The sequence below is a fragment of the Rhinolophus ferrumequinum genome, chromosome 11 (assembly GCF_004115265.2).
Source record: "Rhinolophus ferrumequinum isolate MPI-CBG mRhiFer1 chromosome 11, mRhiFer1_v1.p, whole genome shotgun sequence".
Classification (NCBI taxonomy): domain Eukaryota; kingdom Metazoa; phylum Chordata; class Mammalia; order Chiroptera; family Rhinolophidae; genus Rhinolophus; species Rhinolophus ferrumequinum.
In genome coordinates this window covers 76,228,952-76,251,335 of record NC_046294.1, presented here as the reverse complement: position 1 = coordinate 76,251,335, position 22,384 = coordinate 76,228,952, and the positions used below count along the sequence as shown (strand labels likewise).

The following is a 22,384-nucleotide window of genomic DNA, read 5'->3' as shown; positions in this document are numbered from 1 at the left end:
TCTCCTTTTTCTTGAATTTGATGGAAGAGATAAGATAAGCACGTTGAACAATTCAGTATCATTTTATGGATTGCATTTCATTTCAGTTTTACTTAACAAAAAGAGCTAGAAGAAGAATTCAGTAGTTATATTTGCTCAAAATTTGTCGCTCTTTTGCAATCTAAAAAATTGAGTTAATTCTTTTAAATGGATGTGTTACAGGAGATATTTTGGTAGATTTTGTTACTGTTGCCATACTACTTTCAAAGGAAATTACTCCATTGTTAAGAATAATCATAACTGTAAATATTACTTGCCTACTGGAGGTCTGGGACTATGAAGGAAAATATGTTGCCATAGCCCAAATACAAAGTGAAAAAAATATGTGAAAGATCCTGCAGAGGGAAGTATGAATTATAGTGATGGTTTTGCAGAGAAAGAAATAATCTGCTTTTGATAGTTGATAGGTTATAAAACTAATGTTAGAGTTTTCAAAACAAAATATATGTAGGATAGTGGTTGTACTTATAATACTTAGGAAAATAGTAGCACTTACTGGTTTTATTATTCTTGTACCTGTTACACTTATATAAAGGGTTAGGTCAATAAAATAGGAAAACCAAATTGAGTGGGATATGACCTAGGAAAACTTGATTTAGCCATAGGGCTGGGACTGTAGGAGATAGCCATAAGTAGAAGATGAGTATCCAAAGGCTAATGATGAACTTATACTTAAATGATCATCAAAATATGTTTTAAAATATCGTCAAATGAATGAAACACTGAAGGAAGAGGTTTTAGGAAATCACAGAATTTAGTGGTGACAGTAGTAGTTAAACCTTATGGTTTGAGATGATTCTGGTAATTGCTTTTGTTAATGACTCCATCAGAAGCTGTGGATTATAAAGCACAGTATGTAGCTTTCAGTGAGAGGAAGTGGGCAAAATCTGGATAAATGATGGGAGGTCCCGTCAAAAGGGGTTGGTCCCAGGAAACCAAAGTAGAAACCTAGTTGTTTTGCCTGGATAAACATGGCAGGGATTAGAGAATACTAAGGCTTTATACGTATATAATTGTCCAGGGTTCACTCCAGATATTCTGGAAGGTAGACTGTTTCTAGTCTCCAGTTACTAGTGGGATGAGACTCTTATTTCCTGATATCATCAGGGTTGACTTAGCATTTGGGTGATCTGTAGGTCTTGACTTCTATTACTGCAGTAAAGCAGAGTATGTGAAACAATCATATACTGTTAGTATTCTTTCTGGTTCTCTAATTGCTTCATATTTGTATGTTATATTTAAGTTGTAAACTATAGATATATTTATTGTACAGACACTCACTAAAAGCTATATTATTTGGTCTAAAGACAATATTCTTTGTTAGCTGCATTAATTTTGATGTTACAAGTGGTTTGAGGCTCTCCGTGAATTCCACCATTAGCTGGCGAGGGAAAGAACAATCTAGCAATCATTCACGTATATGTGGAAGAAAAAAAAGTCCTGAGTGCATAGAGTTGTGTAAAGTAAGAGACTAAGGTAGGACCTTGAAGAATGTCGATTTTCAGGGACTAGAAAGATTCAGGGAAGGATTGTTAGAAGTTGTTAGTTTATCTGAACGTTATCATGGGTATATGTTAACTTCTTTATAAAATGTCAGAATTCTAGGGAGCATTACAACCAATGAATTTTAGAACTAGAAAAACAAATCATGGAACTGATTTTAGAACTAGAAGAAATCATAGACTCCTGCATTTTTCAAATGTGGAAACTAAGGCAACTGATGTTGTGACTTCCATAGTGTTATTGGAATTAGGGTTGCCCGATTTAGCAAATAAGTCTCTTACAATATTTGGACATACTTATACTAAAAAAGTATTTGTATCTGAAATTCAAATTTAACGGGGTGTCATATATTTTATCTGCAACCATGTGTAACACCTAGCCATTTCCTAGGTCTGTGACCTTTTTACAAGAGGGAACATATATGTTTACTATTCTGATCCTTGTTATTTTTCTGATCAATATATCTTAAAAATCTTTTCACATCAGCCCATTTGTATGTACTTTTTTCATTTTAAAGGCTCTTTAATATTCTGTTGTAAAACTTAAATATAAGCTAGTATTTCTCATCAGTCTTCAGTTGATGGATTTTAGGTTTCTAGTTTGTTGCTCTTAAAAATAATGCTGCAGTGAATGGTTTTGTATGTATATCTTTTTTTAAATTGAATTTTTTAAGGATTGACATTGGTCAGTAAAACTATATAGGTTTCAAGTGTACATTTGTATGTATATCTTTGCACACTATTTAAATATAGCTGTAAAATAAATTCAGAGGAGTGGAATTACATTTATTTTGTTGTATTAACCAATGTACACTCTTAGCAGTCATATGTGAGAGTGACTTTTCCCTGCCTTGCCAATAGTATTATTGAACTTTTTAATCTTTGCCATATACATAGTTGAGAAACATAATCTTTACTTGGCTTGCATTTCTTTAAATAAGGGTAAATTTTGGCATATTTTTATAAATGTTGTTTATTTTATTTTTGTTAACTAGTCATGTTTTGCCTACTTTCTGAGTTTTTGGTGAGAGCTCTTCATAGTTGGTGTGTAACGTATATAGTTTTTTCATCATTTGTAGATTTCCTTTTTTCTCTTTTCTTTTCATCCATTCTTAATGTCATCAGAGCTATCATTCTTTCCCTTTGTCCTTTTCATGCCCTGCCTAAAGTAGCTGAAAAACATCCTCTAGTAGTGGCCCTGTGATTAAGAACTTTAAGCTTATTCTTAGAAATAAAATGTGTTTGTATATAGTTTTGTTTTGTTGGAAAATATATTAGCTATGTATTTTCAGGAGTTTGAAGCCTAGAGTAGTATGTAACACTAGCAAAAACCAATCTGAAGTCGTTCATTTAGATTTTATGAAGTTAGTATCAGGAACTAACTGTATATAATATTTTAACTTCTGGATGTCGTTCTTGGCAGAGTTTGCTCTGGCAGCCCAGAAGGTCAAGAGAGGGATGCTAGGTCCTAAAGGCTTTGAGTATAGTCCTGAGATCTTCAGGAGAGAAAATTTGAGGATAAGTGGTAGAGAATAATTAAAGGGAGGAGATCTCTGAACACTGTCAACAGGCAAAGAATAATTGCAATATAATATACTCAAAGTTTCTGAAATGTCATTGGGCTGGAGCTTTTTTAATTACTTCTTCATTAAAAGTTTTCAGCCGGGGGGGGGGGCGGGTGTGTGTGTGTGTGTGTGTGTGTGTGTGTGTGTTATAAAGAGAATACATTTTAATGGGAAAATAGAATTTGCTTTTTAGAAATTAATTATGAAGATAACTTCTGAAATTATTGTAGTAATTCTGCAACATGAGAAATGCTTTTACTTTCTTCTTTTTGTAGAATAATTGCAAATGTCAGTCATGTTTCTTTCAGTGCACCTGCTCATCATAGATGTTTAGGGAAAGTAAAGGTCAGTTCCTTGCTGTTTGCTGCAGAGCAGTGCCTTTGTTGTGGTACTTAACAAGATGAAATAATGTATTCTTCAGTCGTTGTGTGTCCCAAAATCATTTAATGTCTTTATTTGATACCTGTTACTGTTGTATTAAGTATGTTGAAGTATCTGTCAGTATTGAAAATACTAGTATCAGACATGTTCAGAATTCTTGTGTATCATCTCATTTATCCTCATCTACTATTCATCTCCTAATGAACAATTTAATTCCTGTTAGAAAATTACCACCCCCTCAAAAAGAAAAATGTGAAGTACGAGTTTCATGACAGTGAAAGTTGCCTCAAAAGATCTTTAAAAAAGTCTATGAGATTACAGTTATCTCCTTGAAGCTTGTAAGCTTTGGTTGGACTTCAGCATACCTTCGTGGCCCTATCTTAATTGAATTTTTAAGTTGCCTACTAAGAAGTGAAGGGAAGAGTAAAGTGAAGAGAAAGGTCAAGTAAAATGACAAAGATGTGCCTTTGAATGGACTATAATAGAGGTCTTTGGCACTTTAATCAAGCATATTATTGTAAAAGAGGATTTATAAGCCAGATTTCATAGAATAAATTATGATTATTAATTTATTAATCGTGAGATGGTAGAGATAGAAAATACAGATGGGAGCCATGGATTAAATGAATTGCCTCCTCACTCTATCTTTTATTTTCTTTTAAGGTAGAGGTACTTGAATATGTTTATGTCATAGTGGGAATGAGTATCAATTTTAGAAGAAGCTAAGGATGTGAATTAATGTATGTTCAGTGTACTCATACAAGTAGAAGGATTAGCCTTGGGTGGAAATGTTAAAGAGGAAAGTGTGGCTACAGATTGTGGGTGACAAGAGAAAATTATACAAATCCTTTTTTGACGACTTATGTCGGTGTATTTCAACATATGACCCCCAGAATATTGGTGTTCCTTTTAGTCTCTATATGGACCACAGTGAGTTTGGTAGCTTAACGGGAAAAAAAGCGATGCAACAATTTGGTTCACACACAGCTCACAAATTGAAATGTCTTCTCATTGTTATACTTACTACTATTAGCTTATTTTACTGAAAAACATTGATGAACCTTTGGAACAAAATTACCTTACAATTGTTAGTCCATGTTTCCTTTAAATAATCCTTGGAAACTGAAAGTTTGAGAAACAGACTGTTTCTTTTACTCATTCAAATTTGAGGGAAAAAGTACCTGGTATGAAGGGGAGGTTGTTTTTGTCTCAGGGATATATCCCTTGGAACTTAGACAACTTTGATAAATTCTCTTTGCTTATTCATCTTAAATTTACTGAATGGTTCAATTTCCTAGGTCTGGTGGTGTGAAAATAATTATGACGTAATATGTGCCTTCAAGGAACTCACAGTAACGAAGAACCAGTTAGGTATACATGTGAAAAGTATGGTACATAAATGCCATGCTTCTTATAGTTAAAGGTATAGTATAGGTACTTACAGTACTTGTATACAACAAGGGGTGATTAACTTCTGGGATATGATTAGGGACAACAGAATCTGGGAAAGTTGTGGGGTGTTGAAGGATGAACCCGTTGGACAGTTAGTGGGAAAGGGCAATTGGCATGGAGGGGAAAACATGAAGACACAGCATGGTATAGTTTAGCATTTGCAAATGATATTTGGAGTGTTGATGCAGTAGCTCCCTGAGAGAAGGGTGTATCTCTGTCTAGTCTTTACATCTCTGAATTCTGTTAGCCTCTCAATTATTTATGGATTGTAGTTGAATGACAGGAAAAATGAGTAGGCAGATATTGCCAATATTTGCTTTGTACACCCTGTGAATGGATCCAGAAGTCATGTCCATGAGTTGGACATTATTCTACAGTGATAGGAAAGAAGTATCTCAATGATTTGAAATAGATCAGATTTGTATTTTATAAAGACTAGAAGGTAGTGTGAAGTTTACTTTGGGAAATGGAACAGATTTAAGGCTGGTACCCTGATTAGGAGGCTATAGCCGAGAAACGAGCAGTCGTGAACCAGAGGAGTGAATGTAGAGAGCAGGAGCTTGAGTTGGCATCCATGGCTCAGTGATGAAGCTTTTAATTCTGTGGCTCCTTGAAAAGATTTGGTTCCTTCTTACATATGCACCAGCTCTGGACATTCTTTTTAAAACTATTCTTGAAAAGATTTCACCATTGGATTTTAAGCATCATGGACAAAGGACTGATTGGAGAATTCTTTGACTTAGTAAGTGGCTTTCATTATTGAGCATCAGGTTAGCTGCTGTGTTTGAATTTTTTACATATTTGTTTTTATCTTTCAGTTACAGTTGACATACAATATTATATTAGTTTCAGGTGTACAACATAGTGATTAGACATTTATATGCCTTACAAGGTTATCACCCTGATAAATCTAGTACCCATCTGACAACATTCATAGCTATTGCCATATGTATTATTGACTATATTCCTTATGCTGTATCCTACGTACCCATGACTATTTTGTAACCACCAATTTGTACATCTTAATCCCTTCTCCTCTTTCACCCATCCATCCAACTCCCTTACCATCTGGCAACCATCAAAATGTTCTTTGTATCTATGATTTTGTTTCTGTTTTGTTTGTTCATTTGTTTTGTTCTTTAGATTCCACGTATAAGTGAAATCATACGACATTTGTCTCCTCTGACCTACTCCTCTTAGCACAATACCCACTGGGTTCATCCATGTTGTTGCAGATGGCAAGATTTCATTCTTTTTTAATGTCTGAGTTATATTCCTTTGTAGGTATGTACGACCTCATCTTTATTCGTTCATCCATTGGTGGACACCCAGGCTGCCTCCATATCTTGGCTATTGTAAACAATGCTGCAATGAACAAATGGATGCACACATCCCTTCAAAGTAGTGTTTTGGGTTCCTTCAGATAAATACCCTGAAGTGGGATTACTGGGCCCTTCTTTGTCTCTTTATAGCTTTTGTCTTAAAGTCTGTTTTGTCTGGTATAAGTATTGCTACCCAGCTGTTTTTGTCCGTTTCCATTTTCATAAAATAATTTTTTTCATCCCTTTACTTTCATTCTGTGTGTGTCTTTCAATCTGAAGTGAGTCTCTTGTAGGCAGCACATATAAGGTTCTCGTTTTGTTTGTTTCTTTTACTCATTCAAATTTGAAAAAGGTATCTGGTATAAGGGGTGGTTATTTATGTATCTGAGATGTCCCTTGGAACTAAAATTAGATAACTTTACAAATTCTCTCTGCTATTATATTTCTGTAATTATATTACTGCAATTACTGTAATTCATCATTGCATTTAATTTTGATAATGTGAGGGTAGGTATTAATCATTTTCTTGATTTTATGCCTCTGGGGGGGTTGAGATACTTACTCAATCGTAAAGGTAGTAAATGGCAGAGTCTGGATTTAAACCCATGTCAGTCTGACTGCAAAATTCCTTTTCTTGTAATACTAAGAGGGATTTCCGATTTCTTGCCAGGATGATACAAGGTCATGATTGTTATTATAAAGAAAAAGCTTTTAGTGCTTCATGAAAAGCTTATATTAGGAACTCTTCAATTTGTAGTAGTGTATTTTAGGTATTTATATTTTATATAAATAGATATTTTTATATCTATTAGTAGGCATGAATTTGTTGACCTATTGACATTTGAGTAGTGGTTTATTAACATCCCTAAAATCTTTCTTCTCAAAAGGAGATGGATTGGTGGATGCCTTTTGCCCTTCCTTCTTCTTCATTCTTCTGATCCGATCAAACTCAAAGCTTGCTTGCAGGATGGCTTATTTTCTGAATGACTGAGCTCAAGAAATCCTGTGTGGACTCGTGTCTGGATTATAGTAGGCATCTGCTGGATTAACAGAGAAGGGTTTGGAGAAATATTGGGGAAACCACCCCCTTATCCGTTTTATCTCTCCTCTGTTCTTTACTTTCTCAGTTGGCTGGTGTTGAGATGAAAATGGATGAACTAGACATCACTGCAGGAAAAAAATTAAGCACTTGGAAGTGAAGAAGGGCAGAAAAAAAGGAAAAGCAGTCAGGAAGTTTCTCACTCAGGAAGCTGGGTAGTATGAGAGGCAGATCCTCAAGCAAGCTGACTAATTGGGGGAGTAATTGCACTGATATTGTTTAGAAGGGGCATGAACTGTGGTTATTTATTTTACATTATACATACATGTAAAAATTTAACTAATTTTATAATTTCCACATAGAGGACAGGAATAGTAAATATTCAAAGCAGAGAATTTTGGAAAATAAATTGAATGGGAAAGAATGCAAATTGAGAAAGGTTGTGTTGATTAGTAAGTCAACATTTTTATTAAAATATGTTTGGGTTGCCTGCAAATTCAAATAAATTATATTTACAATACAATAGAAATGACTTATACTTCAGAATTTAATTTAAAAAAGTTATTGCAAACTTTTCCATACAAAAAAAGCACAACTAATGATACAAACAGTACCTCAACCCACAGAAGCATATAAAAAGTAATAACGTTTTCCCGCTTACACAAATGCAGTGCCCCTACTGTTCATCTTAATTGGTTTTTTAAATGTAGACTGAAAGAACTTGAGGGGAACAAAAATATGTTACTTTCTAATGGTTCTTTACATGAAATATTTTAGTTTTCTTAGTCTAAACACCAGAGTATTTTATTTCCTTTTATCAGTATAAGAGATGGTTCATATAGAATTTCTGCATAAATTAATGTCTTTAAAAAAAACCTCAAGTTCTATTAGAATATTTGTATTTTTTGCCAAAAAAATAATCTTCATATATGGTTGTTAGGTCCAGTTTTAATTTGGAGGTTTATTTATATATTTTGCTATTACTTGTTCATAATGTATGTTGAGAACTCTGGTTAAATTCAGTAGGGTATGATGAAATCTAGGAATTCAGAAAAACTGGTAATATTATAGATATATACTTTTATGTTTGAGATTATGACAGATTTTTTCCTACATAAAAACATTTTTTATCACTCTTTGAGGGGTTTTAAAAACTATTGAAATATAATTGACTATTGAAGTATAATAAATCACATATATATATATATATATATATATATATATATATATGTAGTATACAATTTGGTAAGTTTTGGAATATGTGCATTCTAACAAAATCATCACACCCACCCCAAGTTTCCTGGTTCCCTTCATAACCCCTGTCTCCTACCTTTCCTCACACCTTCCCAACCCTCTTAGACAACCATTCATCTTTCTTTTTTGATAGAGACTCGATTGCATTTTCTAGTCTAATATAAATGGTATCATATGTAATGCACTCTTTTTTTCTGTTTTCTGTCACTAAGCATAATTATTTTGAGCTTTATCCATGTTGCATATAATAATAGTTCATTACTTTTTATTGATGGATATTGTGCCTTTCATAGATATACAACAATTTGTTTTTCCATTCATCTGTTGGTAGACATTTAGAATTTTTCCAGTTTTGGGCAATTATAAATAAAGCTTCTTTGAACATTTATGTACAAGTCTTCTGTATGTACGTATAGTTTCTTTTCTCTTGGATGAATACCTAGGAGAGTAATGGCTAGATCATATGGTAATCATGTTTAAATTTTAGGAAACTGTCCAACTGCTTTACCAAGTGGTTGTATCATTTTGTATTACCACCAATAGTGTATGAAACTCCCAATTCCTCCACATTCTTGTACGAACTTGGTATGGTCAGCCTTTTTAATTTTAATTATTCTAGTGGATGTTTAGCAGTATCTCATGATTTTAATTTGCATTCGCCTAGTTACTACTGATATTGAGCATTTGCTCATGCGCTTATTCGCTTTGGGTATCTATTTGACATTTGATCTTAGCCAAAAGGCCGAGAAGCGATCAGATATCTATCTGTAAGGTTCTTAGAATGTGTAGTGATTTCACTTCTCTTATTTCTTTATTGGTAATTTGTATCTTTTTATTTTCTTGATCAGTCAAGGTAGAGGTTTATCAATTTCATTGTCTTAATCACCTTTTGGTTTCATTGAATTTTTTTATTGTTTTTCTGTTGTTTTGGGTTTTTTTAATTTAATTTATTTCCATTCTGATTTTTATTTTTCTTGTCTTCTGATTACTTTGGGTTTAATTCACTCTCTCTGCTTTCTTAGTTGTAAGCAGAGATCATTGATTTGAGATCTTTCTTCTTCTCTAATAGAAGCATTTAGTGCTATAAATTTTCCCCTAAGTACTACTTTAGCAGCATCCTACAAATGCTGATATGTTGTGTTTCTATTTCTATTCAGTTCACAATACTTTCAAATTTCTCTTTGATTTTGTTCTTGACCCATGGGTAACTTACAGGTATACTATTCCAAATAGTTTAGGATTTTCCAGAGATCTTTGTTAATGATTTCTAATTTAATTTCACTGTGGTCAGAGAACATAGTTTTTATGACTTGAATTCCTTTATATATTGAGACTTGTTTCATGGCTCAGAGTATGGTTATCTTGGTAAATGTTTTGTATGGACTTGGAAAGAATGTATATTTTACTGTTGTTCGGTGGAGAATTCTGTAAATGTCCATTAGGAGGTCATGTTAGTTGATAGTGTTATTCCAGTCTTCCATATCCTTGTTGATTTTCTGTTTACTTAATGTATCTAGTATTTAGAGTAGGGTCTTGAAATCTGGTACAATTGTAGATTTGTCTGTTTTTCCTGTAGCTTTGTCAGTAGTTTGAAGCTCTGTTATTAGGTGCATACAGGTTTAGAGATTCTTCTGTACTCTATGGATTGATCTCTTTTTCATATGAAATGATTGTCTTTGTCCTTGATGATATTTTTTACTCTGTAATCCAATTTGTCGGATATTAAAGAAGCCACTTTAGCTTTCTTTTGACTAGTGTTAAAATGATACATGTTTCCTCATTCTTTTATGTTTAACATATTTATGTCTTTAGCAGTGCATTTCTTGTAATTGAGTTTTGCTTTTTTATCCATCTGATAATTTCTGCTTTTTTAAAAAATAATTTTTTCAATTACAGTTGACATTTAATATTATATTAGTTTCAGGTATGCAGCATAGTGGTTAGACATTTATATAACTTACAGAATGATCACCCCGATGAGTCTAGTCCCCATCTGACACCATACATATTTATTGCAATCTTATTGACCAGATTCCCTATGCTGTACTTCACATCCTTGTGACTGTTTTTATAACTGATAATTTGCACATCTTAATCCCTTCCCTTTTTCACCCATCCCCACAACCGTCCTCCCATCTGTCAACTCTCAGTTTGTTCTGTGTCTATGAGTTTGTTTATTCATTTATTTTGTTTTTTAGATTCCACATATTAGTGAAAGTATATAGTATTTGTCTTTTTCTGTCTGACTTTTTCACTCAGCATAATGCCCTCTGGGTTTATCTATGTGGTCACAAATAGCACATTTTCACTCTTTTATTGCTGAGTAATATTCTATTGTATATATGTACCACCTCTTCTTTATCCATTTGTCTGTCAGTGGACTCTTAGGTTGTTTTCGTATCTTGGCTGTTGTAAATAATGCTGCAGTGAACATAGGGATGCATATGTCTTTCTGAATTAGTGTTTGGATTTCTTCCAATAAATAATCAGAAGTAGAATTTCTGGGTCCATCTTTGTCTCCTGTTATAGACTTTGTTTTAAAGTCTGTTTTGTCTGATATAAGTATTGCTACTCCTACTTTGTCTCATTTCGATTTGCATGAAGTATCTTTTTCCACCCTTTTACTTTCAGTTTGTGCATGTCTTTCGATCTGAAGTGAGTCTCTTGTAGCCAGCATATGTGTGGGTCTTATATTCTTACCCATTCAGCCACCCTATGTCTTTTGTTTGGAGCATTTAATCCATTTGCATTGAAAATGATTACTGATAGGTATGGCGTTACAGCTGTTTTGTTTTCATATTTTGATTTTTTTTAATCTTCTTCTTAAAGACGTCACTTTAAAATTTTAACATTTTTTGCAATACTGGTTTGGTGGTGATGAATTCCTTTAGCTTTTTCTTGTCTGGGAATCTTTTTACCTGTCCTTCGATTCTAAATGATAGCCTTGCTGGATAGAGTAATTTTGGTTGTAGGTCCTTGCTTTTCATCACTTTGAATATTTCATGCCAATCCATTCTGGCCTGAATTTCTGCTTTTGAATTCAGGTGTTTAGACCATTTATATATAATGTGATATAGTTAGGTTCAAATCTGTGATTTTACTATGTGTTCTCTATTTGTCCCGTCTGTTCTTTGTTTTCATTTTTCTCTTTATCTGACTTCTTTTGGATTGAGTTTTTTTATGATTCTATTTCATTTTTCTTTATATATATACACACACATATGTATATAAATATATTTATATATTTATAAGTATATAAATATAAATATATATGTATATTTATATATTTAAATATATATAACATTAATATATATAATATATGATATATAAAATACATAATTTAAATATAAAAATTTATATATATATAAAAATTTATTTTAGTGGTTTTTTTAGCTTTGAATAGTATACATCTTTAACGTATCTACTTTTAAGTGATACAATGCCACTCCTATATTGTATCAGAACTTTACAATAGTTTGTTTATAGTTCTCTCTTCCTGTCCTTTCTGTTACTGTTGTCATACACTTAAACTTTTCATAAAACCCTCATATATTGTCATTATTGTTGTTTAAATCATTATCTGAAGGAGTGTTAAGTAATAAGAATAAAATGTTATATATTTATCCTTGTAGTCAAATTTGTGTTGTTCTTCCTTCCTTTGGGTTGATCCATATTTCAGTCTGGTATAATTTTTCTTCTGCCTGGAGGCTTCTCCAAAAAACATTCTTTTTGCTTTTTTATGTCTAAAAAAGTCTTCATTTCACTTTTGCTATTGAAAGATATTTTCACTTGATATAAAACTCTAGGTTGACAATATAAAGTACTTTAAAGATGTTGCTGCTGTCTTCTTGCTTGCATTATTTCTGATGAGAAATCTGCTGTCATCCTTCCTTTTGTTTCTATGTTCATAAATTTTGTTTCCCCCTATGTTTGCTTTAAAAATGTTGTATCACTAGTTTTGAGCAATTTGATTATGATGTGCCTTAATGTAGATTTAAAAAAAAATTTTGTACTTGGGATTCCTTGAACTTCTTGGATCTCTGTAAAGTTATTAGTTTTTAACAAATTTGGAAAATTTTGGCCTCTGTTTCTTCTGTATTCCATTCCTCTACAGAGATTCCAATGACATGAATATTAAAGTATTTAAGGTTGTCCCACAACTCTCTGATGCTCTTTTCATTTTTAAAAATTCTTTTTTTTGTGTTTCATTTTGTATAGTTTCTAATGCTTCAAGTTCATTAATAGTTTCTTTTGCAGTCTAATGTTCCATTAAACCTATCCAGTGTATTTTGTATGTCAGACACTAATTTTCATCAGTAGAAATTGAATTAGATCTATTTTATATCTTAGTTGTTTCTAACTTTGCAACATATGAAGTAATGCACTTACAATAATAACTTCTAGTGCCCTTGTCGGTTTTGGGTTCATTTTGATGGACAGATTTTTCTCCTAATTATGGGTCTATTTTTCTATGTCTTTGTAGGTCTGGTAATCTTTGATTGGATACTAGATATTATGAATATTTGTTGAGTGCTGGATATTTTTGCATTTCTTTAAATTTTCTTGAGATTTGTTCTGGGACATGGTTAAGTTAATTGGAAACCCTTTGATCATTTTGGCTCTTGTTTTAACATTCGTTAGGTAGGCGTAGGGCTTATTATTTCCCACTAATGAAGTAAAACCCTTAATATTCTACCCAGTGCTTTGTGAGTTGTGAATTTTCCTAGTCTGGCTAGTGAGACCACGCACTGTTTCCAGGAGTGCTGAATACTGTTTCTCTAACCGTTTCGGATAGTTCTTTTCCTGACTGTGGGTAGCTTCTGGCTGAATATTTCAGGGGAGCTCTCTGTGTTTCTCTGGGATTTTCTCATTGTGCAGCTCTCTCCTCTTTAGCTGCCTTGGAGTTCTTGGACTCTTAGTGATTTCTCCTTCTTGAGGAGTCAGGCTCTGCCTGGGTTTATCTTCTATGCATTGTAGTCTTGGGTCTCTCTCAGGCAGGAAGCTGGGGCAACTTTGTAGGTGCCAGGAATTTGACACTGGCTGGATATTTTTCTTCTTTGAAGCTTCCATAGTATAGACTTGGTACATAAGCTTAGTCATAAATTAGTTCATGTGGTCTAATTTTGGATTGACTTTGCAAAAGAGCACCTGAAAATTGTTTTTATTCTTTGAATACAGTTAAATGTCATTTCCTGCTTAGAGTTTTTTACGTTATGAGTAACATTACCTTGGATGAGAAGAGTTTTCCCAGATGTGTAGAATTATGGCCTGATTTTAGTGTTTTTGTTTGTTTCCTTTTTAGAATGAGTATAGGAATATTAAATAATGAAGAATAGTTGACTTGCGTTATTTACCTTGTTGTCACTGGGACTTTAGTCAGTCATTGTAGCTGCCACAGACCATCCTGGCATTATAACAGAGTGCTTTAAAAATTTATGATGGAACATTGAGATTTTATTGTGTTAGGATCATGATCTTTGGGTGCTGATGCTTTGTTGAGGTCATTTAAAGTAACATTTGAGTCTTGATATTGTTCCTCGCATTATACCTATATTTCATCTGCTTTTAATGTGACCTGTTCAAACAGAAGTAGTCCAGAGGATGAGTCCATCCACATCTTGAGTGTTGATGAGAAGAACAAGTTGGGAGCCAAGATTATCAAGGCAGAGATGATGGGAAATATGGTAAGACTTATATGTTGTTCTTTTGCAGAACAGTAATTAAGTATTTAACGTCTGAAGAGTAATTTTGGAAGTTCCTTAGCAATGTGGGTATAGCACACTTTGAAAATAACTGCTGCTTACTGATTCTTTAAAGAAATTCTTGAACACTTCTAAAAACAATACTGTCTATGTCTAAATTATCTACTTTCTCTGTCAGATTTCTCAAATTTAAGATCCTAGGGAACTAAATAAATAGTTTCACATTACATTTTTACTGTGCTATTTGCTTTATTTTTGCACTTCTATCTTATTGAACATATATGAAGGAGATAAAGATATTTCGGCCTTTTCCTTTTTTTAGTCATATATTATTGAGAAAGTGTTACTTTTTAAAATTCTCTTACATAGAAACCTAAAAATTGAGCTCCTATGGATTCATTTACTCAAATTTTAAGTCAATGTGTTTGTGCCTAATAATGTGCTAGATACTTTGTATAGTTTAGCTCATGTAATTTTTACAATAATGTGGTTTACCTCAGAATTGAATAGAAATAGGGATGATTTGGTAAGAGCTGCATCTATCTATTATCTATCTATCTATCTATCTATCTATCTATCTATCTATCTATCTATTATATTGTCACATTCCTGTTATACTAATATGTGTTACATTGCACCTGGCAGAATAGCAAAGTCAGATAGCTTTTCATGTCTTGACAGAATAGATTCCTTCATGGTCATATGTATGTACTCATCTCAAATTCAAATATAAGTCATCTTTAAGTTGTCTTCTGTTTTGGTATGCTATCAGTACAAAACCCTGTAGTAGAACAAAAGGTGGCTAAACAAGATACTTCTGTTACTAGTCTGTATGGATAATAAAAGTCATATCTTATATATGCTGCTCTCTCTCCCTCTTTGTATCTGGCCCTGAAGTTCAGACACTGAACTTCAACTCAGAACTTTAGCCCAGAAATTGGTAAGAGAGATAAGCTAACAACAATAACAATAGCAGAAAATAAAGTTTGAGTTTTGAAAAAACAGAAGAATCATGTGAAAGAGAGATCAAGTTAGGATAACTTACCTTAGAAGTGTTCTTATGTTTATGGAACAACGGCAGTGGAGTATTCTGTTTTTTTGCTTATCATATAAATCTATTTAATTTCTTTGTGATTTATTGCTTTGTATATCAGTTGTTTTATATAAATTCCTATAGGCTACCCAAAGTAAAAATGAAATATATTCAGAATTTTTATCTAAATTACTTAGCAATAAAGAAGGGGATATTTTCAGTCTTGTGATGTCTCCATCTTAAAAATAACAAATTTTGCGGACTGGAAGTTTATAATATCTAAGGAACTATAAAAATGTCATTCTTAAGGTTATGTATTTCCTCCATCTCCCAATCTCCCCTAAAATATATGCCCTTGTAATTATTTACTTTCAAAGCATAAACAAATGCCACAGGTATTTGAGAAGTTTGTAACTGATATAAGGTCATTAAAAAGTGATAGACTAGGCTGTGACATTTAGGTGATGGCTATATGGGTGTTCGCTGTGCTATTTTCCTTTCTGTTGTGTAAATTTGAAATATTCTACAGTAAGGAATTAAGCTATATATATCACACCTATTATTTTTCTGTTTGAAGGAGTTAGCTGGACAACTTAAAGCCCAACTTCAGAAGGCAAATAAAGTCAAAGGAGCTATAACACAGATATCAAAAAAATCTGGGGTTGAGGTAAGTAGTAAGTGTTTGTTTGTAGGTATATAATTACCTTGTGTAATACTACTTTGTGGCAGTGGTAATATTTTAATATAAAACGTGTCTATAACTGTATCAGTGTGTTTGTTTGCTTGTTTTTAAAAGTTATTTTCATATGTATTCTCTTATGTTCCGCCAGTGTGTCCTGATGGAGAAAAAAGCCTATGCCAAGGGCACCTGGTTTTTTTTCTGGACCTTGACATTTGCTGACAGTTTGACCTTGTACAAGTCACATTGTTTTTAAATTCTCCCCCTACAGAATGAGTGACTTGACTTTGGTGTCTATTATATATAAAACAAATTATTTTGTTCCATGATTTATTAATTCATCTGTTAGTGAACAAAATGAATAAAAACACCTGCCTGCAAGGAGTTTCACTTAGGTAGGGAGAGAGAGACAATAAAAATCATAAATTATACAGTACGTTAGAAAGTTATATATCCTGTGGCAGGGTAGTGGGGATCTAGAGTGCCAGGGGTGCTGGTGGCTTAGGGTACAGGCTAAGTGACGTCGATGCAGAGACTTAAGTGAAGCAGTGAATCTCTGTGTATACGAGGGAAGAGCACTTCAGGCATAAGAAGCAGAATTTTTAAAGGTCCAAAGATGGGAACATGTCCGATGTGCAGGAAGAACAGCAAGAAAACCAGTGTGGCTAGAGTGGAATGAATGAGAGGGAAGTAGCAGATCCAGGTTAGAGAGACCATGGGAGGCCAGTTCATATTAAACTTGAAAGTCATAGAAAGGAAGTAAGCTTTTATTCTGGGTGAGATGAAAGTTGTAAAGGGTTTTGAATGGAAAATATATTTTGGCAGGATCAACCTGGCTTCTTTGTTAAGAATAGATCAAAGGAGAATAAGTACAGAAGCTAGAGTCTAGTTAAGCTTTTTTAATAATACACACAAGAAATGACAGTGGCTTTGACCAAGATAGGATCTGAGAAGCTTGTGAGAAATGTTAGAGTTTGCATATGCATAAATGTTTTCTGTATATGTTTTGAAAGGAGAGCTGACAGGATTTTTGTGATTGCTCAGATGGAAGGGTACTATGAGACAGAGGAGGTAAAGTGGACTCTACAGTGTTTAGCCTGCGCAACTGGAAGAATTGAGTGGCCATTATTTGAGATGTGGAAGAAAGAAGAGGAGTCGGTTTGGGGGGCAACAGTTACAAGTTCTGTTTTTGATATATTGAATTTGGATGTGGAATATCTTTTAAGATGTGGAACAAGTAGAGATGTCAAGTAAGCAGGTGGATACATATAGTTGGGAGTTGGGATAAGCCTGGGCTAGAAACAGAAATTGGGTAGTTATTAACATATAGATGGTATTTAAAGCTACAGTACTGCATGAAGTCACCATGAGCGTAAATGCAGATAGGAAAAGTTGAACTGGGTGCATTACAGTGTTGGGAGGTTTATAATGAGGTTTACAATTAATTGTAAAGGGCTGTTCTCAAAGATTGATCTATATAATTTAATGTCAGGATGAGGTGAGAATGTATGAAGTCAAGTTGGTAGAATTTTCTTCACGCTAACATTATTAATGACATAAATACTATTGTAGAGAGTATGCTTATGAAATTGGCTGTTTTTACTAAGTTTTGCTAGCTAATGTTTTTAAAAAGTGGATAATGTAGGGTTTCTTGCACAGATTAATAAAATGAGAATGAGAAACTACAAGTAGGATTAAAAAAAGTAGGGACTAAAAGAGAATAGCTAAAACTAGATGTACCGTACAGTCACACGCTTTTGCCAAATTTATTTTTTCTGGTGTCCTATGGTCATAACACTTTTGTACTCTGAAACTTTCATGTGGTTTCTTGGTGCTAACTATATTAAGTACTAGATCTTCCTGCAGTATAGCCTCCCACAGTATAGCCCCATTTTCCAGCCTTACCTCCAAGACTCTTACACATAATCTACAAGTCTCTTTGACCTTTACCTGTGCTATTAATTATCTATGTCAGATAGCACCCTCTTGAGGCTTGTCCACTTTTCAGTTTGTCTCTACCTCTTTCACGAAGCCTTTTTTCTAATCCTTTCAAACAGTTGTAACCTTTTCCTCTTTTGAAACTTCAAAGACCTTTAAAGTATTCTCTATGGAATTTATCTTTTCAAATTACATATATTTGTATTCTTGTCATCACCCTCTAATCTATACCTCTCTCTTTCCTGTCACTTGTCACTTTATATGAAAGGATTCTAAAGCTGCGGCTGGACTTCAGGGGATTCTTGAAATTGAAAGCAGTTCAACTGAAAAAACTGAAGCAGATCTTCTGTTAAGTAACATTTGTTCTTCTCTTTTAAGGATATCATACAGTAATGGACAGATTGTATCTCATCCCTTGAGCATATAGCTCTACACTGTTACTGATGGCTTTATTTTAGCTCCTCCTAGCTTTTCAGAATTGGCCCTCATAAAGCAGTGGAGTAGAATTCAAAGTTGTACTCAAAGTAGTATACAAAGTAGAATTTCTGTTTGTGAGCCTCTTTTGGAAACTATATGGCTCTTTAAAGCTCTCAAAGGAAGGGCTTTTATTCTAAGCATTCTTTGACCAAAAAGACAGTTTTTTACTTCCTCTGCAGAAATGGGATATTTCCACATTTAGTTCAAGCTTTACCGTGCATATACTTAAAACAAACCTCTGCCAACAATTCTGAAATAATTTTCTACTGCCAGTAAAGTCATTTATTACCTCAGGGCTAGGGTCTGGTGACTTATCTCCCTCTCGAAGTTCTTTTGTTAAGACATGAGAGTAAAATTCAAAGCTGTTTACTGGAACACAGAAATGTGCTGACTTTTTAGAGGAAAATCCTGAAATAACTTCTGATAGAAATTTTGCCCTTTCAGAGAAAAGATATTCCCATTCATAGAACAGTTGAACAGGGAGGGATCCTTTCATTTCTTAGCTTATTTGTTAGAAATGTTAGGTTATATGAACAAGGTAAATCTCTTGATTCAGCAGTCTATGACTATCATTATGGCTTTAGTGAAAAACCATCAGCACTTGGAATTATTGCTTTGCTTATTTTTCTTCCCCTTTAGAGCATGAGCTACTTACTATTTAGGACAAGCGCTATTTCTTTCACATCTAGTGATATGTGAAATATTACTTACTTCATATCTAGTACTTAGGGCAATGCTTGGCACATTGTAGATAACCAAGAAATACTTGAAGTATTTGTTGTATGAGTATCTTCAATTTATTTTCTTCCCTATAGTTTTCCATTGTAAATATTAAAAATGATCCATAAACTTCTAAATCCTCTAGTCTGGCCTTCCTACGAGTGTAGCTTCCTTATTTAAACAATAACCCAATTACATAGTATCTCCATCTAACTTGTGCTTGGACACTGAGTGATGAGATCCATTGAGTTCTGGAAGATCGCCAGTTCTATATCAGGACAAATCCAATCCTAATTCTTTGCTATATTAGATGCTAATCTGCCTTTCTATAGCGTCTACTGGTTAATAATCCTTCCATGGAGTGACATCATGGATACATTTAATCTAAGGGAATTCACTCTATGCTTTTTATTTCTAGTAGTGGAGGAAATTCAGCTTACTAATTGCAGTAAATAATGAAATAATCACTGCATAATGGTGAGTGGCTTTAAAGTTTAGTTCACACTGCTGGGTAAGAAGAGAAATAAATACATTATTATAACCCACGGGAAACTGTGTGGAGAGGGTTTCATAGGCCTTCTCTTGACATAAATTGGGGAGTTAACTGAAGGCCTTAAAGGGCCACAGAGAAACATCAACTGATATTTAATTAAGTTATTAATTATTAAATAATTATTAATTATAAATTATTAATTAATTAGATAAACTCATCTGTGACCTTTTGTACATAAAGTCGGGCACTTGACTAGTGAAGTGTTTCCAGTAGTTTAACCATACTTTGTTATTGCCGTAGCACTGTTTATTTAATCTGATTTTTAGATACTTTTTAAGTTCACTGTATTACCATTACTGGGATTCCCAGAATATATATGTACACTTAGACTGTTTTTCTGTTTTGGCGTCCCAGCCTCTGCTGCTGATCCCCATAAGCATAGTAAAGCAGAAAAAATTTAATTATAAGGTTGAGAAAACGATGGTATTGATGATTTGCTTTTCATTTTTAAGCAGTGACCTTTATTTAAACAATACTTTTTAGTTCCTTCTTTGTGGAAGTCATTTGCATTCTCAGTTTTCCAAATCAAATATTTTAAAGCTAAAATAAACATTGTATCTTGGCATTTATGCCACTGTTTACCACATCACATTACCATAGGAACACTTTAGTCGATAGCATAGTATTTTCTGACATAGAGTAGGTGAACAAAAAGGTTATCTTCTTTTAGTCATTTAGCGAGTTTCTTCCCCAACCAAGCAAAATACGTCAGTGGATGTACCCACTGTTTATACAGTTCAACCTGTTTTTTTTACCTTCCCGAGATTATCACTCATTTCTGTGCTCTACAATTAGAGATAATAATAATATCTTATGCATTACTAGAGAGCTTATTTCTTTAAATAGACTATTACTAAAGAGCAAACATTTTAAGCTAAATTAAAGCAAACACATTTTATAGTAACATATAGAATCTTATATCTGTGTACTTTGTCACATGTCACATCAAATTCATCATGAAATAGTGTCAGTTTTACCTGCTAAATAGTTATTAAATCTGCTGTTTACTTTTCTTATGCGCTGCACTAAGGAGACCATCATCTCTTCATCATTATCCTCTGGATCTCTGAAGTAGCGGCTTTTCTTCCTGCCTCAGTCAGTGCCTTTGCACAAAGTCTTTCCTGTGTTTAGAATGTTATTATTTTTTCCCCCTTTTCTTAGTTACTGCCTATTCATCCTTTAGATCTTAATTCAGGCATCCTATTTTCCTTTGGAAACCATTCACTCTGGAAATAGAACATATAAATAAGATTAATTATACAAACATTACAGTTTTGATGGTACTTCAAAGGAACAGTGTAGAAATATAGGGGTTGTAAAAAGGACCCAGTACAGTTTGGGGACCCAGAGAAGGTTTTGAGGCTATAGCCATTGTTTTTGGATCTTATTACCATTTTTGTAACTTTGCCAAAGAAAAAGCTATTCTCTTTATGACTGCTATCTGTAAAATTTATTTCTATGCCACAGAAATAACCTTTAACATGACTGTGAAGTATTAGCCTAGATGTGAGTGATGACCCTTAGGCATCAGTCATTGAGTAGGAAACACCCACTCCTATGACCGTGAGCCACATTTTATTGTTAATGCGTTCTGGAGCAGTTTTTTTATTTTGTTTTGTGTAGAGTATTCTCTCAAGTATAATAATTTAGAGAAAGTTGTAATTATTTTGGATAGCTGTGACTGTATATTTATTAGATTGGATTTTGATGAAGAATTATTTTGTGGACGGTCTCAAATTTTGAACCAAGACTTTCCAACAGATACTGAAGCCATTAAATGGTTGGTTTCCTTGGAGAAGGAAAGATGAGCCAGCAGCAGCCTCTCTCCTCCACCAGGTTGCCTCTTTTCCCCCAAGGGCTCGTTAGTTTTTTGTTTTGTTTTGTTTTGTTTTGTTTTGTTTTCACTGTCTATCATCAGCATTTCATTTTCTGATGTATAATTCAATTTAAGGGAAAAATGAAATGTTACTCTGTATGGGAGATAGTGAATCCTTATAGTATTGAGTGACATTTGAGACTTTTATATTCTCTTGAAGGGTTTGATTTTTATATGTTCTCTTTCCAGATTTGTTTTGGGGGAAGGCAAGGGATGATGTCACATATTTATATTGTATTTTTGCGATTTATGGGGAAAACATTTTAAGTGAAACAAATCAACCTCAAAGTAAATTTTTGTCCTTATGTATTCAAATTTACTTTAACCATATTGTAGAATGCATAACAAACTGTTGAAGATAGTTATAAGAAGTCAAATTTAATGTGTTTTTAGGAAAGCTAGAAATACAGTTTTCATGTTTATAGTACGTAATAAGTATGCAAGTACCAGATAGGTTCTGATTAGAATAATTGTAGTAGATAGTTGCTACTGTCTACTAAAGATTTATGAGGAAGAGAAGATAAAATTAGTTGAGTGAAACTGAACAACACCAAAAAACCAAAAAAACAAAACAAAAGAAAAACACTTGAAATTATATCACAGTGTATCAGAAAAAAATTTATAGTATTTGTTATGTTCCTGTCTACCCAGAAATACCAAATAAATCATCCATGTATGATTCTTTGAATTAAGTAAAAAAAATTAGCTTATAATATATGGAATGGTTTAGAAATCTGTACCATATGAGCATTATAGAGTTTGTTTAATAAAGAATTACTACCTTGAGAAAACCAATTTGCTTTAAATTCTTTCAATCTTATTTATTACTTCTATTTCTAAATTTCACTGAAT

General features: G+C 33.3%; 1 protein-coding gene across 1 annotated transcript in view; it reads left to right on the top strand.

Annotated features, from left to right (window-relative positions):
* The window catches only part of CWF19L2 (CWF19 like cell cycle control factor 2), a 100,347-nt gene that overhangs the window by 27,047 nt on the left and 50,916 nt on the right, over nucleotides 1-22,384 (top strand). Inside the window, exons 9-10 of the mRNA XM_033121911.1 lie at nucleotides 14,142-14,238; nucleotides 15,867-15,956. Coding sequence (XP_032977802.1) covers nucleotides 14,142-14,238; nucleotides 15,867-15,956 — 187 coding nt within the window. The remainder of the gene's footprint in view (nucleotides 1-14,141; nucleotides 14,239-15,866; nucleotides 15,957-22,384) is intronic.